This window comes from Fundulus heteroclitus, chromosome 7 (genome assembly GCF_011125445.2).
Source record: "Fundulus heteroclitus isolate FHET01 chromosome 7, MU-UCD_Fhet_4.1, whole genome shotgun sequence".
NCBI classification, from domain to species: domain Eukaryota; kingdom Metazoa; phylum Chordata; class Actinopteri; order Cyprinodontiformes; family Fundulidae; genus Fundulus; species Fundulus heteroclitus.
Window position 1 is genome coordinate 33,183,112 of NC_046367.1, and position 18,445 is coordinate 33,201,556.

Here is an 18,445-nt window from a genome sequence, read left to right on the forward strand (position 1 = left end):
TGGAGAAGGCAGTCAGAAAGGCTGACTTATTGAAGTGGAAAGGTGTATGTATTCATTAGACTGCTAAATAAATTCATTTTCCGCAGCCGATATTTGCTGATCACACTCATGCTCTGTGTACACGTTCTGCCAAACAGTCCCAACGAGCAGCCTCAGAAAGTTTTATCGACAATGTCAATAGAGTTAGCACACAATAAATTATGTCTGCTTGGTGTGTTTACTGAACAGGTCCGTCTCTGGTGGGAGCCATAAAGAAGGACTGGGCTTCTCCAAACAGCATTGCTCTGTCCTGGCAGCAACCTGAAGAAACAACACTTCCCATCATTGACTATGAAGTCAAATATTATGAGAAGGTAGACTGTCACGCTGCATCTGATCATATTAGCAGGTGGTCTAATCTTTAAGCTGAATAAATAATTTTCTGAGTTTTAGTTTCTGATACCAGTGGCTTGAATGTGCTGTAAAATCGGACTCAACAAAAACGATCACAGTCCGTGATAAACTCATGCATTGCTCATGCTGGTGATGTTTTCATGTATTTTCTTAAATAGCTAGGCTAATGTTGCCATTGATATGACTCCCTGATAATTTACTTATATCATATTTCAATGCAGCTCCATTTAGTGGTGTATTAACAAAATATCCAGCAACAGTTATACCCCAGCTGCGCTCTGCACATCCCTTAACAATACCATCAGCTCTCTAGGCACATGGGGCATGCCAGGTCACATGGCACAGATGGACGGCATGGTGCAGCAGCCATTTCTGTCTCTCTACCAGTATGATAATACTGGTAGAGTATTATCATACTGGTAGAGTGCGTACTTGCTAAACTCTAATAGAGTTTAGCAAGTACGCACACATAAATACGATGTGATGTATTTTTTTATTTGCTGCAAAAATTAAAGCTCCCTGGTCTGTGAGAGGATGGCGGACATAAAATCGATTGCACTATAGAAATAACATATACTGAAAGCTGAGTTTAGACAGGAAGTCCGATACGAGTCTTTTAAAAATGCCTTGATCAGGACCCGAGCCAGTGCTTGGTATCAGATCGGTACAACACAAATAAATAGTAATGTAAAGTGTTGTAAATATAATTTCCTCTTTTTTTTCAACATATAAACACCAATTGAGCATAATAGTACGAGTCCTGACAGGTGAAGTAACACTGATTACCTCGTCATCATGGCACTTGTTACTGCAAGTGAACATTTTTTCTTCAAAGTTGGTATGCTAAGAAGCAGGAGAAAATGGATAAGGATTTAAGAAAAGTTAACAATTGTGCAACTGAAGCAGCTAAACAATGGGGATCATTGTATTTCTAAAACTCCAGCTCTTCTGGGCTGTTTCCAGTTTCCAGTTGGCACTATCTATTAGCAGGGGTCCTGAGAACGGGCAATAGCTAATCAGTAGGGAGCAAAGGTGTGGCATGTGTAGTCTCATCCAAAACATGAGCTACTGTAGCTAAACTACTGAAAAAAATAAGGATGGTTAGAAATGTGTCAGGATACACATTGTGTCACAATTCGCCGGTCTTCAGCTGCACAAGGCTGAATAGCCGCAGACCAGTCCGCCTCTTTCAGCAGAGTAGTGTTTCCTGCCACAAAGCAAAAGTGGTTCAAAGTGATTTAACGAGCTCAGCAGGAAGTTTGAGATTCCTCAGATCTCGATCCAATCAATAATCAGTGGGACTGTCTGGACAAACACGGCTGATCTATGGAAGCTCTACCTTGCATTCTACAAGACAAAAAAAAAAAATCTGCTACCAACATCTTCATGTCAGATAAAAGCTCACCTTTGCTGGATTGCAGGCAGATCAATGTTGATTTGCAGCAAGAGGTGGACCGATACACTATTAGACATGATGTTATGCCAGATATTTGTATATACAGGACTGTCTCAGAAAATTAGATTATTGTGATAAAGTTCTTTATTTTCTGTAATGCAATTAAAAAACATGAAATGTCATACATTCTGGATTCATTACAAATCAACTGAAATATCGCAAGCCTTTTATTGTTTTAATATCGCTGATTATGGCGTACAGCTGAAGAAAACTCAAAAATCCTATTTTAAAAATATTAGAATATTTCCTCAGACAAAGTAAAAAAAAAAATATAACAGCAAAACAAAATCAATCATTTGAAAATGTTCATTAATGCACTCAGTACTTGGTTGGAAATCCTTTTGCACAGATTACTGCATCAATGCGGCGTGGCATGGAGACAATCAGCCTGTGGCATTGCTGAGGTGTTATGGATGCCCAGGATGCTTCAATAGCGGCCTTTAGCTCATTTGCATTGTTGGGTCTGGTGTCTTTCAGCTTCTTCTTCACAATACCCCACAAATTCTCTATGGGGTTCAGGTCAGGGGAATTGGCAGGCCAATCAAGGACAGTAATGCCATGGTCAGTACACCAGTTACTGTGAGAATCTTATGTCGTCTCCTAACCACTACCATACTTGTGATTTAGTTTACTGAACCAAGCTGAGTGTTTTTCAAGGCTCAGGAAACCCTGCAGTGTTTCGAGTTAATTAGACGATTCAAATGATTAGTTGAATAGCCTACTAGTATACTTTTTCACGATATTCTAATATTTTGAGATAGGATATTTGGGTTTCTTAAGCTGTAAGCCATAATCAGCAATATTAAAACAATAAAAGGCTTGCGATATCTCAGTTGATTTGTAAGGAATCCAGAATGTATGACATTTCATGTTTTTTAATTGCATTACAGAAAAAAAAGAACTTTATCACAAGATTTAAATTATCTGAGACAGTCCTGTATGATAGTTTTAAGTGGGGGTGGCTTAGTGGTTAGAGAGCAGGGCGATTGCATCCTGGATCGACCACAAGTTCCCTTATTCAAATCACACAGACTGCCGCTCTGTTTTACTGCGCATGACCCTTGACCCCAGAATGTTCCCCTGGCACCGCCCAATGCTCGCTATGAGACAGGTTAAATGCACAGAACATATTTCCTTAGAATGTGTGTCACAATGACAGGTAAAGATCATTATTACTAGCCTCAGTCTTTGAGAAGCATTAAGATTTAAATGTGGACTTTAACAGTTTAGCAAAGTGAAATGTGTTTAACTTTTCGTGTATAATCAAAGGCTTCTTGCTAAACATTTGGCGCCTTACAATAAGTTGAGGTTAAACTAAATTTGAAAAAGGGACACAGACTTTGATAAGCTTTTAACAGCAATTTATGGCTTCATGTTTGCCACTGAGAAAGTTTAATGAATGCCTCCTTCGACCGTGTTTTAACACTTAGGCATTACATCCCCAAACTGATGCCAAGCACTCTGAAAATTCTAATAATTAATCTCTACTCTAAAGCGAAAGGCTAAAAAAGCGACTGCGAAGTTTGCTCTGCAATTTTCTTCATTAATTGTGTGAGTAATGAATGACATTTAACACAAGCAGTGGAAACGGATAAAGAGGGTTACCTCAATGAGTGCCTCGCCACCAGAGAATTCCTTATTATTTAAAACTTAGATCAGAACTACAGATTGACTGAAAAAGACATTGTGTGGGCGATCAGCAAGAATGTCTTACTGTGCAACGACATCTTCAGAAACGGCATCACGGGAAATGTTTCCTATCTGCGCATAACAAAATCAACTAAAATGTCCTCGAACTGATTCATACAGAATAAAATGTTCTTTTAACAATTATCAAAGTAATTTTAAATTAAAAAAAATCTCTTTCTAGTCGTTACAGACTGGGCTAAACGGGGAAAGTCGTGCTTGAAAAAGGAGCATACATGACATAATGACTTAATTGCTTAAAGATGAAGAGAAGGTTTACATCTAGAGAAGACGTACAGGCCAAATTATACATCTGGCTACTTTAAGATGTTCAAGCTAAAAAAATGTCCTTAACTTTTACAGTGCCTTGGTGTCAACATCCTTATAAAATGCATCACCGCATACAAAAAAAAATCAAACAATCATAAGACATATATAAATCTTCCAAACAATTTCTCAAAGGTTCTTTTTTTTCCCCCCAATCTCACTTTCAATCTGCAAATTTAAGTGTGCAAAATTGCCTAAAAGTCCAATGAAACGTGTCATCTTTAACTTAACGCCTCTCAGATAGCTTCTGCTTAGCTATTCACAATAACAGTTATTATGCAGAACATCTGGTAATGTGTTTGTAATAAAATTTGGTGATAAAATCGTGTGTTCCCTGTCATTTGTGTTCCCAAAAGGGATCAGAAGGCAATCTTGAACGTAGCCCAGAAGGCAGTTCTTGTCGCCGCTCCCACGATCAACATCTGTCAGTAAACAGCAGTGAAAGTGACAGTAATCTGACAAAACAGTTTACTGTGATTTTGATTAAGGGGGAAACGTTGCTGCAAACGGGCAAGGACCAAAATTGATTAAGATAAAATCTCCCTAAAAGAACGCTTATATCTGGTCAAAACCTGTTCTCATTTGCTAATATTAATTATTATATTCCACTTTTTCCTTTCAGGAACAAGAGCAGTTGAGCTACTCGTCAACACGCACCAGGGCTCCCAGTGTGATCGTTTCAGGTTTAAAACCAGCAACCTGGTATGTCTTCAATGTTCGCACCAGAACAGCTGGTGGATACAGCTCCTACTCCCCGAAATATGAATACCAGACTACAGGTGACTGTGAGTATGCAAATATTAAAAACACAATGTTTTGCATGGTGCTGTTTAATATTTACAGACATACTTAATTTTTTAGCAACACAGCTTTTAAAGGTAAAATGTGGGATAATGTTCAGATAAAACATCAGCTACTCCCCAATTATTTAGCCTTTTTTTTTTTTTTTTTTTTGGACAAAAACATTGAAGAAACTGATTGTCTTGATCAAGATGAGAGATTTACCTTTGATTTCACTGTGACCACTTTCGGATAGTTTCATTAAAATCTCAGCTTTACTGTTAGTTGTATTTTTCTCATTTTATTCAAGTTAAGGAAGTGAGAGGTATGAGGTGCAGGCTGTAAACAGTTCAGGGTCAAATGAAGTTCATGTTGCCTGGAGGAGCACCCGGGGCAGCTCACAGCCTGAAGGTCACAAGTAATACACTTGTATTGTGCAGGTGAGATAACGAAGCAGGAGAAACTTTTTCGGAAGAAATCTGGAAAGAAGATGTTAAGCAAGCAAAATAGTGTTGCATTATTCTAAATGATTAGAATAAATTTGACATTTTTATCTAATAACCCTACTTAGGTTTATATTTAAGAATAAAAGTGAGAGTTTTACTTGCAACAATGTACAAAAACATAATTATTTAGGTTCATGAAAGGAGCAATAAGCGAAATTTCATTATTTTACTAAAATATTTTACTAAACGAACTAAAAAAATAGTTTTGGGAAGAACTAAAGGTATGTTTTTAGACGGACTATGGTTAAATGTCACACACTATCTGTATTGTTCTCCAATCTCTCGTTTACATAGCTGGGCCAGTTGCGCATGCGCGTACGTGCACGCGGCCAGCTGCCACTCAGGGCTTACCCCCTCCCTGCCCATAAAAAGGCACCGCCAGGTACAAAATGGCGGAGAGCACGCCCATCGGATCAAAACGTTCTCTTGCTAAAAGCAATATAAAGTTTTGAGTTACTTCCTTTTTCACTAATCATGTTCCACGTGTGTCTATCCTTTGCAAATAGGCTCATGCGAGCCGATGAGGGAGAAGGGCAGATGGGTGCCACGTCCTGGAGTGAGTTAGGAGGCGTGGCTTATTTTGGTCTACAGACTGACGGATAGAACAACTTCACTCAAATGAAACTTTACACTAGCAGCACAAAATAACATTGTATGACGGATGAAATGATAGCAAATCTTAAATGAATGAAAACACAACAGGCTAAATGTACACTTTGCATTCATCTATAAGCTAAAGTAAGGACTACAGCAGAGCCAGCTGCTACAGGCAGGTAAAAAAAAGAATCAATTTAGATTCAATTAAACTAGATTTTCTTTCTGTCCTCTAGATGAAAATAGAGAAATCCTAAAGTACTGTTCACGCAGACACAGGAATGCATTGGAGTCTACACTTAGCATTGATTGTGTTAAGCTGTGCTTTAAGTGTGGAGCTGAAAGGCTGGATCTAAATGGGGAAATGTAACACTGCAGGTATAACAGATGGTCTGTAAACTGCAACTTGTACGACTATTTAATGTCATGGCTGCTATTCGCTTATAAGTGGTACCAAAATCCCACCAGATATATGTGTGCCAGACACTTATATATTTGGTAATGAAAGTGGAATTGCATAGAAAAAGGTCCGTTTTACTTTGTTGATAGTTCCCATCCACTTTTCCTGCTAAAGTATTACTTTTTTTAATTAAAATCAGGCTGTGAGGTCCTAGGTCTAATTCATTCTTTTACTAACTTCCTAGGCGCCTTTTAAATAACCTTTTTTGTTTAAAAGCGATTTAGTCTTAAAGTGAGAATTTGTCCAATCTTTCAGTCTATGACCTATTTTCTGTGAGAAACATTAAAGAAATGCAAACAGACGCCATCTTTGATTGAAGAACAGTTCAATTTGGTTTTGTTTAAGATCAGTGCTGAGGTCTATCAGTGGTTCTAGCTTCACTTGCTTTTGACACTAACCAGCATCCCAGTATCAAGGTGTACCAAAGTTGGTGTTTTTTTTAAACGTTAAGGGTTGAAAACCACAACGATTTGTCATGACACTATCACTATGCTTTTAAGTCTATTTAATGAGAATCCAGAAGTACCAGAGGTTTAGCTGGTTATATGGAGCATTACGTAATACAGCGCTGCCCCTCCTTCACCTGATCCTGTTCCCTGACAATTAGACTTTTCCTGCTCCTGAGACAAAGACATGTGCGGCTGAGTGGGAATGATCTCTCCCACAAGGAACAAAGAAAGAAAATTTGTTTTCTAGATAATATTATGATGCCAATAACCAATATATCATTTCATCTAATTAGCAAATCGCATTTTTACTCAAGCTTATTTTACCAGAGGAATAACAGCTAATGCCTAATATCAACTTTAAACATGGACAATTTTGTACCTATGTGCTAGTTAGCATTACCGAAAAGAGCTAAATCCAAAAGTATTTTCAAGAACATAAGACACAAAACGTATGCAAAGGGTAGGTTTTCTTCTATAATAAGAATGTGAGCAAAGTTAGCAAATCGGCCACAGCAAATGCTATAAAACACATTTTCCTACAAATATTGTCAAACAGATGATGTGTGTAAACAAATCTGTGCATACGATTTACTCAACTGAGGAAACAAATCCGGGAGGAGGAGAAGGCTTGCAGATCTGTGCAAACAGTTTTCTGCACTGGGTGAGCGGATGTTTATGACCCCCCGCCACATTTTTTATTTTTGCTTACTTTCACCCGGTGACGGTCGAAGCAAATATTTGATTTGGCCAGCGCATAAAGGAAAGCAGAAATTTTAAGGTAATGGGGATGCGAAGAATTTTTCTCCATCTCTTATCATGCTTGTTGTTATCAAAGATGCCCAAAACAGATGAGTTTTTTCTTTACACGGCTAAACCCCCTGTTTTTTTTCCCAGAGAGTGAATTTGATTTAGCGCAATTCTTTAACCCCGGGAATTACTTGCAGAGGCGACTGAAAATTGAATAAAATCATCAAGGGAATCTGATACCGCTCCCTTTTTTTTTTTTTTTTTTTTGTTTGGTGTGTTTGGAATCAGTGTTTTCTTTGTGTGTTTTGTCAGTGGTAGCTTTATTGCGAGCTCATAAAATACAAAGGTCCAGCTGCCCTTTTATGTTGGGTCAGGTATTATTGGGAAAGAGGTGATTTGGCTTCACAGTGGCCCTCTGCTTCCAAAGCTACAGAGTTTGGCTTTATCTGCAGATCAGAGGCTGCGCGGCCAAGTCTTTGTACTGCCTGGCCTTTTATCTGAAGGAGGAGGCAGGTTTGGCCCCTGCCGCTCCCTCCTTCTCTGTCAGTCTGTCTGTCCACCTGCCTGTCAGTGTCGCTAAACTCGTCCCCCGCCCTCTCCCCCCCCCCCACCTGCACGTGTTTCTGTCGCTTCTTTCTTTGTCTCTTTTCTCTTTTGTCTCTCGCTTGTCATGTGTTTTTTTTTTTTTTTTACTGCCTCCCCTTTCTCTTTCTAGACACACAGACCTCGTTCCAGCGCTGTCAATCCAGCACATCTGTTTAGATGTGAAGCGCGTGTTAAACCGAGAACTGTCATCTGTGATCTGACCACCCTCGTTTTCACTCATCTTCCCCCAGAGCGCGTGTGTAATTATTTTTATTAAGTGAAAGGGACACATGTCGCACACACGCTTTCCCGCGTTTGCACCTTACGTACACCTACACAAGCCCTAATCGCCGTGCTCGCCACCATGCGCCGCCATCTCCAATTCATATTCATTAAGCGTGAAACATTATAGAAATAAGTTTGGTAATAGCAATCATCTTTCAATTATCTGGGATTCGTTAGCCTTCTGACAAGACACAGAAAAAGGAAAATCATGAATATCAAATGTGCCCAATTTTAACAAATCATCATGGACTAAATCACAATTTCATGAATGAATAAAATTAATTAACCAGCAGCAGGCAAATGAATCATTCCAGCAAGAAAAGCTGACAGTATTTTTTTTTTTTTTTTGGGCTCTACAAAGAGCAGATCAAACATCTCTCGGTATCTGCCCATCAACAGAATGTGTACGGTTTATGCATGGGAGGATTATTGTAAATGATGTGAAATAAAAGAAAAATCTATCTTCTCACTTTAAGCCTGCAGATCTACCCATCCTTACTTTTTTTTTTACTTTATTTACTTGTTCTTTGTGGAACCTCTCATTTATCTCTACTATCCTGTTTCTTTCCCCGTTCTCCAATGGCCCAATTCTCCCTTTGTCTACCCATTTTTTCCCCCTTTCCTTCACCCATCCTCCAAAACCTTCAGCTTCAGACATCGCTTCTGACCAGGGCCAGGTGTTGGTCATCGTAACAGCGGCGGTCGGTGGTTTCACTCTTCTTGTCATCCTCACCCTCTTCCTCCTCATCACTGGAAGGTAAGAGGAATTACAGTCTTCTGCTCTTAATTTACAATAAAGCAACAATGCTCTTGCATGATTTTGTTCAAGTCTAAAATAATGTATTTCAGCTACTTTCTAGAAACTTGTATGGAGAGATTACTCGCTTTTCGGTTCAGCTTTTGTTTTGATTCGCCGTCTGACGTTAGATCGTCTTTGGTTTTGCACACTCATATTCATACCGCTTAAACTATTCACCGTGTTGCAATCGAAACCATGTATGCAATCTATTGAAATACGTGATCGTTTAACTCAAGGTGGTGCCAGGGCCGGATTATCCATAAAGGCCAGTGGGCCAGTGCCCAGGGGCGCCAACCATGGGGGGGGGGCTTTAAAAATATATTTTTCATAAATTGTTATATTATTTACTTGAAATTGTTGAAAGACCATGCATTATTTGTTTTGTGAACACTGATGTCACAATAATAATAAATGATAAATAAATCAAGATTCTTTTGATTTCAACATTTTAAAATGAGATATTTGAATATTGCTCACTGCTCATATGCCTACATGTAGTGGTGTAAGTTAGTAAATAGTAAATTACATTACAGAAATCCCCTTGATTATGTCTGATGTTTTTGACCGGAGGACAGCAAGGGTAAGGGGGGGGGGGGGGTCTTTGTGGTATAGTGCCCAGGGGCACCACATTGTCTTAATACGGGCCTGGGTGGTGCAAACCAAAGCTCTGGGCGTTGAGTGGGCATTTAAACATGAATATGCTGTGATCTAAGTCATTTAGTTTTGTTTCTGGCTGAATGTTTAGTGATAGTTAGTGAGAGGTGACCCTCTCCCCCATGGTCTCATGTCTTTTGCAGCTGGTTTTCTTCCAGGATAGGTGAATATTTAGCTCCCTCCCAACCTGAAAAAAAACTAAAAAAAAATTTAAAAATCCCCCACATCATAATACTGCCACCACCATGTTTCTCTGCGGGGAAGGCGTGTTTATGCTGATGTCCACTGTTCCCGACCACACATTGCATTTTGGCTGTAGAGCAGAGAGATTAATCTTGATCTCATTTGTCCAGAGCACGTACTTCCACCTGTTTTGTATTCTTTACATGACCTGCGCCACTGTTTCATAAAGTCCAGAACTAGTAGGTTTTTTTAACACATTGTCCCACATAAGCAGGGGTCGTCTGAAGCTCCTCCAGAGTTAACATGGGTCTCCTAACCGATTAATCCTCCCTCTCCCCGTCTGTCAGTCTGAGTGGACAGCCATGTCTTGGTAGGATTGCAGGAATGTCATACACTTTCCACTTGTAGATGGTGGGTTGAACAGCGTTTGTTTTTTTTCTGTTTTACAACCTAACACCGTTGTAAAAGTCTCTACAACTGTATCCCTGACCTGCCTGCTACGTTCCTTGGACTTCCTAATGCTGTTTGCCGTAACCCTCCAAGGTCTTCACAGAACAAATTCATGTACGCCGAAAAGAAATTACACACAAGTGGACCCTGTTAAATAAATAAGTTGTTTCTGAAGGTAATTGATTGCCCTGGCTGTTCTTTATGGGTGAGAGAGTGAATACAAATGCACACGGTACTTTTGAGAGTTGTATTTGTGTTGAAAATCGCATAAAGTCCCAGTGAAATGTGGGAAGATATAGTCGGAATGTGACAAAACCTCCGCAAGGCAGTGTAGGCCAAAGGTTTAACCAGGTTAGATTTAAAAAATGAAACGAGGTATAGGAAAGTGTAAAACAACATTGTTTGGGGATTAAAAAGCTCAGACTTGACCCTGTCTGTTTTTTTTTACAGTCTTGTCAGGTCCAGGAAAAGCACCCAATGTGCTCCAAATCTGATCACTGAACATCATGTTTCCTGGCTAACATTAAAATGCTTGTTGAATATTTCCAGAGCAAAGCCTTTGCACCAGAGCATGAAGTTTTATACATATTTAACCTAGGTCTATGTCTCAATACTGTGCAGTGTTATGTTTCTGTGTACTGGACTGAGTTTCTGCTGTCAACTGGAAAGAGACTATGCCATACACTATATTGTGTTGTTTTCCATTATATCAAATTCCCAGTTTTTTATTGCCTCTGCCCTAAAAAGAAAGCGCGTTAATTTAAAGTGCAGAAAGCAGACACAGGTACATAAAAACTCAGAAGAAAGGAGAAGGGATTCTGTCAAAACGCTTGAAACACATCCAAGCGCATTCGCACCCTTGCACATACTGCCAATCTGTTTTCATCTATGTGAAGATGTGATGAGCAACTGTGGGGGGTGGAAGGGGGGGGGGGGGGTTCTCACTTTATTTCAGAGGTGTGAATATGAAGGTTCGGTGACTAAATTGTGAACAGCTTGGACAAAAATAAATGGAACACCATCAACTTTTTCCATACGATACGCATGTTTTTTATTTTTTTATTTAGAGCATTATCTGCCCAGTATTAAAATGCAGAGAAATGTATATTTACGGATGTTGCTGTTTGAAAATCTGCTTGATTTGAATACAAATTGTAATACAACATTTAAAACCATTTGTTAGAAAATGCATTATTTGGTCTGATCATAAAACTAGACCATAGAAAACTATGGGAGATATTTTCTCCCCTAAACTAAAACCCATTTTTAAAATAGGAGGCAAACGTACCAAAATAGTAGAATAAGCTTTGTAACCAGTTCCCAAAATTATAGCCAGCTTTTCTGTTCTCTGATTGTACCAACTCACTAAAATTGCACCGCTGGGATGTTCATTCTTTTCATTACTTTTCTTATAATACGCGGACCATTCTGCGCCGGACCCTCATTAGGGAGATAATATTTCAGCAGGGATTGCATGAGACACGTTTTTTTTTTTTTTTTTTTTTCATTTTCTCTGCAGAAATGGGAGAATCAGAGGTACGTCAATCAAGCCTCTGAAGAGATCTAATCATGTAAAGAGAGTGAAAACACCTGTGTGGGTGGTAAAAAAGGTTTGCCAGGGTCTCCAGGTTTAGAACATGTTCAAATTGTAGAACATTCAGGATTCAATAGTGGCGCATATGAATATTTAACATGATAAGATGAATTTTAAACAAACCTCTCCAGCCTTCTGAAAGTTCATAACGACTATTCAGTTTTATAAATGGTTGTTACTTTTTTTTTAAGAGGGAAGAGGAGATTGGCAAGTCTGTCGCTTGGAAAATATGTTGTCTGTTAAAACCTGTAATTTGCTGGCCTGTGAAAGCTTTCTTCATAGCTTAAAGCCAGAAGTTGCCCTACATTCATCATGGGGATGATGGTTGTATTAAGTTTAAACTTGTACTGATTTTAGTTTTTCAAACCATTCCTTTTGGAAGGTTTATACAAAAACAGCTTTAATGAACTTTAAAAAAAAATTATAATAAAAATTAATAATAATAATAATAATAATAATACAAATTTGGACCCTAATTACACTGTTTGAAGTCATCAGCAAGCTTCTGGGGTGATCTTCACTTGATATTTAACTACCCTTCTTAGAAGAATTTGTCAAATTTACTGAAATTCTAATTCCAAATCTCTAGATGTTCATTTGGCATGAAGAATTTGGAGATTGCCCTGCTTTTAATCCATCTGCTTTTGTGATGCAGGAATAAAACAGACCCACAACATGATGCTCCCACTACCATGTTCGACAGCTGCTGGGTTTTTAAATTAGACAGCCTTACTTTGACATTGGCAAATGTTCTTCTTGTCATTTTTTGCCAAATAGCTCCATGTTTATGCCATTTAACCTTAAAACACAGTCATTTGAATCGTGGCTAGCTGCAAATTGATGCCAATGCAGGGACTTCTTCCTTGGTTGGCACCGAAACCCTAAACTGACACTGCGCTTACAAAGAAATACTGAAGACTGAAGTGGAAAATAAAGATTTAATTAACTCTAAATTGAAACTTCTTTAAACTACTCGCCCATGATTTTTTTTTTTCCTTTACACACATACATCTCATTAAATTAGGATATAGATTTCTACGAAAAATGGGAAACTTGTGCTTTATATTGATTTATTAAACACAAAGTGATACATTTCGAGTGTTTATTTTCTGGAAACTATTGGGCCGTTCAGCCTGTGGCTCTGCTAAGGTGTCAGGGAAGCCCAGGCTGCTTTATTAGCCGCTTCAGCTCATCTGCATCGTTGTCTGCTGCTGCTTATCTTCCATTTGACAATACTGCATAGATTCTCTATGGGGTTTAGGTAAGGGGAGTTTGCAGGCCAGTCAAGCGCGATGATACAATGGTCATTAAAGCAGGTATTGGTACTTCCGGCAGCTTGGGGCAGGCAGGTGCCAAGTCCTGCTAAAAAAGGAGATCAGCATCTCTATAAAGGTTGTCACCGGATGGTAGCATAAATTTCCTGGTAAAGGGTGATGCTGACTTTAGACTCTGTAAAACACAGTGACCCAACATCAGTAGGTGAGAACGCTCCCTAAATCATCACTGACTGTGGAAACATTCGGCCTGTGCCTCTCTGCCTTTCCTTCACTTCTAAGCATCAGTCCTGTCCTTTGTATCATTAACTCAGTTATGATGCCTCTGATGTGGCTTACCTTGAACAGGCTTTGTTTCACAATCCTAACAAGGTTGCAGTTATCCCAGTTACTTATGCACCTTTTTTCCACCTAACTTTTACTTTCCTCCTAACTTTCCATCCCTGAGCTTTGGATGCAGCCCTGAACGGCCAGCTTCTTTAGAAATGAGCTTCTGTGACATATTGTACTTTCGTAAGGTATATGTGATGGTCTAGTGCTTAACGGTCGTGTTAGCAGGCATACCCTTGATTGTGAAGGCCATAATGTGGAAATAACAGAAGGTTTATACATTTCTTTTCTCTCAATCGATGTCATGTAATATCCAAATTTTCTGAGAAGCTAAACTGGAGTGTCAACAGCTGTAAACAAATGTATTTAGATTAATAAAGCCATAAACTATATAACTGTGTGTGTAATGAATATAAAGATAAAAAAGTATTATTCAATAAATTAGAATATGCCTTCCTATGAGCTTGGAAGGCCTTTTTTAACTGTTCCATAGTTTACAGTTTACACAGGCTGAAAATTAAGTCAATGGTAAATGGATTGTACTCGTATAGCACTTTATCAAAAAGCGCTTCATAAGCACTTCAGTCAGTCTTTCACCCATTTACACACATATTCACAACCTGATGGTGGTGAGCTATGCTAGTAGCCACAGCTGCCCTGGGTCAGACTGACAGAGGCGACACTGGACCCGCTAACCACAGCTAGCAGGCTATGCGGGTGACGTGTCTTGCCCATGGACACCGTGACTGAGACAGTCAGAGCAGGGGATCAAACCTGCAACCTGTCAATTACAGGACAACCTCCTTAACCCTTGCGCCACCGTCACCCCATAAGATGAAAAAAAAAATTCACCACATGAGATATAGTATTAATACTGAGCCCTTAATGGGAGATGTTAAAGGGAAATTTAAAAAAAATAATAATTTTTTTGTGAGGTAATTTTCCTTTATTCCCCTTCAATGTCCCTTTAGGGGCTTTGTATATTACTATTGGATAGGTGTATACTTGTTTTTGCTCCAATGTGCATTTAAGGAGTTGTGACTTTTGCATTCATGAGTTGTTTATTGTTAGCATGATTGTTAAAAAAAAAAAAATACATACACAATTCTAATTTAGCAGTTCTTAAGCCAATACTTACATTGAATTTCTTCTTCTTTAAATGCACTGTCAGTGTGCACTTACTTCAGTAAAAACTCACATGCCGGTGCAACAACTAAAGCCCGGGGCTTGAGGCTTGCTTTTTTTTTTTTTATACTAGACCACGAGAAGGACCTCGCTTTTTTCAACTGAATTCGTCTAAAAGCAGCGGCGGCGTTTGGAGTGTTATTCAACTCTCTCACAGTCTCTCATTGCTGCGGTCCCTCTGCCCTGTGTGGGAGGGACATTCGCTCTTTCTCAGTTTTAGAAAAGCTCCAAATGTTTCGCTGCCGGAGACAGATGAGAGGTTTCAGTCATGTGACTCTGCAAGCAGAGCAGAAAGAGGAGATGAGGGATGAGTTTAACATCTGGCTTCCTGAGGGGAGAAAAAAAAAAACACCTCTGTTTATATCTATTTATGCGAAATTTACAGTGTGTAAACTCATAGGAGAGCAAATGTGCCACAATTGGAAGGATGCAGGAAATGTGGGTGAGGAGGTTTACATAACGTGTTGGGTTATCTCAGAATTACGTGTCTCTGCGAGTGCTTTTGTTCTTTCCCGTGTCTTCTTTCCGTCTGTCCTTCCTTTTCTGCCCTTGGTTGCTACAGAAGCCGTGAAAGATAAGAGGCCAAAATAAAAGTAGTCTGACTTGCACGGATGCTTTGATCAGGTCGCCGAGCCTGTTTGTTTCACCGAGCTCCGCAGGATTGCAAAGAGCGCGCCAATACGTACTGTAACAGTGGTCGGCAGGCCAGAGAGCGCTGAGAGATGCCAAACTCTTTGTGCGCGTGATTGCTGCCTTTGTGTGTGTGTGTGTGTGAGGCCTCAAAATGAATCCCAGAGAGACAGAGGAGGATAAAGAGGATCAGTGGAGAGGACTGGAAACGACTGATAAAGGCACATGCCACCAATTCTTTAATGAACAGCTTGACCCCATCAGCAGAGGTCAACAGTTGCTCTCCAAATCCCCTTCTTGTCCTCTCCGCCTGTGGTCTCCGCCGTGTTATCGGATCTGTCTATGAGTGTCCAGAATCCCACAAACTTCACTTAGCCCAAACCCAATCTGGCAACCCATGGCCCGGGGGCCCCTCTGACACCTGCTCTGATATGGCAACCCGGATTATGTTAAGACCTCAAAGAGAAGGCGGCTCGCGTGTGATCTCGTGACCACACACACGCAATCATGCAAGAAATTCCCGTTGCACATTGTGAGGATTTGCACCTCAAACCTTTTCTATCATGCTTTGGTTATTGCTCCCTGCGCCACACTTTTTGTGACCCTATGTGGGATTCTGTTTTTTTGTGGAAACGTTTTGTTTTCACAGGTTGATCTTGATAAAAGTCCATCTACAGTTAAATATCTGCCAAGCGACATTTCCCGATCCAGAACACCTTCGCTTTAATATTCAGCATAAATGATTCGTTTCTTAAGACGCAACTGTATAAAGTGATCTGGATTGTAGGGTAGTGAGGTCAAGGGTCAGCAAGGTGAACCAAAGAAACAGCCTCAGTCAACAGCTCCAGCGTCTGATGACTTTTATTTTCAACAGGATTCTGAACACTCCTCTCCTTTTTCTCTGTGCTTCCAAGAGCTCACGGTTTTATAATCAAGTGGGAACACACCTGCACTTGAGTGGACCAAACCACAATTAAACAGGGAAAAGGAAAACACATGAAAACTAAACAGAAAAACAAAAATACAATTATTAGTCTGATTTACAAACTCCTCTATGTAATAAAATGGTCTGCAAAATAAACCATGTAATACAAGAGAAGTCAAAAAGTTACTTTAAAGAAAAACAAAGCAATACTCCAAAAGAAACCCTCTAATTGGTAGAACCCAGCCAGACAGTCAGTGACATCACTCAGACATTTAAGCAGGAAGTACTGGGCCGGCCCCTCCCATACTCCTGCAGATCTACAAGGGACAAACAATGGTGAGTAAAAAGGAAAACAAATATGAATATACTTTGAAACCAAATAAACAAGTTCAACCAATAATCCAGTAGTAGCTTTAACCTAAACATATAGATGGAAACTGCAACCTAATGCTAACACAAACAAACCCAGGATAGTAAGTGGAGCAGAGCTGCAAACTAATATTTAAATTTAAGCAATAAGGCCAGCTACAGAAAGGAAATGAATCAGAAATAAGAATAAGGGACAAATGGTGAACACAAACTGAACCACTTTGTCACATGGATGACACCCAGAGCTGTGTGTCATCTGCATATAGGTTGCGTTGTGTTTATTTTCAAAATAAACTTTCATATGGGAACGTATGAAAGTTTTTGGATCTATATTTAACTTAAACCATAGAAGCAGAAGCACACGCCTGCGCCAACACGACTGACCTCTGTCCATGAGCCTCATCGGCTCATTCCCAGCAGGAAAAGCAGCATGTTCAGTCTGGATCACAGTGGTGTGAATCCACTGAGCTGTGGGAGAGGCAGGCCTGTCTGCAGCGGTGACAGTGAAGACAGGGCTCTCCACTGAAGTGCCAGTGTCACAGTGGGAGCTGTCTGTTTCTGTTTCTGCCCCGTCTCTGTTGGGTGTTGGGGCGACCCTCTGGACTCTTTCCTCCCACTTGGCTGCCATTCACTTAAAGGATGTCTTCGGTGATTTGTTGTGTTATTCCCATTGGGGAGGAATAAAAAATCAACAGAGTTAATCCCGCTGTCAAGATCGGACTGCGTTTTTAAAGCTGATTTCTGAGAGCCGTTGATGTCTAGATGCTAAATCTTTAAGCGCATAGATCGTTCCTTAGCAGAAAAATAAAGACAAATTGCCAAAGTTAACTTCTGAGTTTCCAGCCATCAGCTAAAAGTGAAACTTAGACCATATTTATGTAGACTTTGCCTCTGTAGGAAACAGGCAGTAGAATTATACGTTCCAACTAATAAATGATGAAATATGAGAAGTTTTATTAGGGGGATCCACTTGTGGGAGTGAGCGTCCCTCATGCACATGGTCATTAATTATGTCCTCTACTTGGAAAATACATTTTAAAATTCATCAGCGATACGGCCTCTGAGAGAGGGCTCAAAGCACCTTTCATTCTTTATACTATTATTTTCCATCTCACTGCCTTTCTGCAGCGTCGCCACCTCCACCTCGCACGGCTCTGCATACTTCAGTCGACCCGCCATGTTCAAATGCAGGCATTGCGCAACCTTTAGTTAACAGGCAGCTATGACTGAATAACAGAAATGTTGTTTTTCCTTTTAAAAGCAGTAACTGAGCCGAGTGAAGAACCAAAGCTGACATTCTTTAAATCATCGGTTCCCAAAGTTGAGGTTGGATTTTTGGGTCATGACGAAAGACTAGGCGTGGGGTCTTAATCAAGTTTGATTATCTCTAATAACATATTTACCCTTTAATTGACACACACAGAAACTCAGGAACTTAAACATTTGTTTTAACTCTGTGTGCTTTCCATTGGAGTTTTGTGAGATTTTTGAATAATACTTTTAATTTCAAAGAGCCTTTCAAGGCACCCAAGAACATTGTCCGAAAAAATATTAATAATAAATCATGATATAAACAACACACATTAAAAGGTTTCCATGAACAGGCAATTACAGAGAGTAGGCAATCTTGAACAGATGTGCTTTGAGATCAGACTTGAAGTGAGAAAAAGTGTCAGTGCTGCAGATGTCTGGGGAGAGAGGGATCCAGAGTTTAAGAAGCTCTGTTCCTCATGGTGAGCAGGAAAAAAAAAAATCTTCAGCAGAACTTCAGTCATTTACAAAAA

At 39.7% G+C, this 18,445-nt stretch overlaps 1 protein-coding gene across 1 annotated transcript in view; it reads left to right on the plus strand.

The window, feature by feature from the left end:
- epha6 (eph receptor A6) overlaps positions 1-18,445 on the plus strand; it is a 184,092-nt gene that overhangs the window by 131,744 nt on the left and 33,903 nt on the right. The window contains exons 4-6 of the mRNA XM_036139516.1: positions 229-353; positions 4,485-4,647; positions 8,917-9,025. Of these exons, the coding sequence (XP_035995409.1) occupies positions 229-353; positions 4,485-4,647; positions 8,917-9,025 (397 nt within the window). The remainder of the gene's footprint in view (positions 1-228; positions 354-4,484; positions 4,648-8,916; positions 9,026-18,445) is intronic.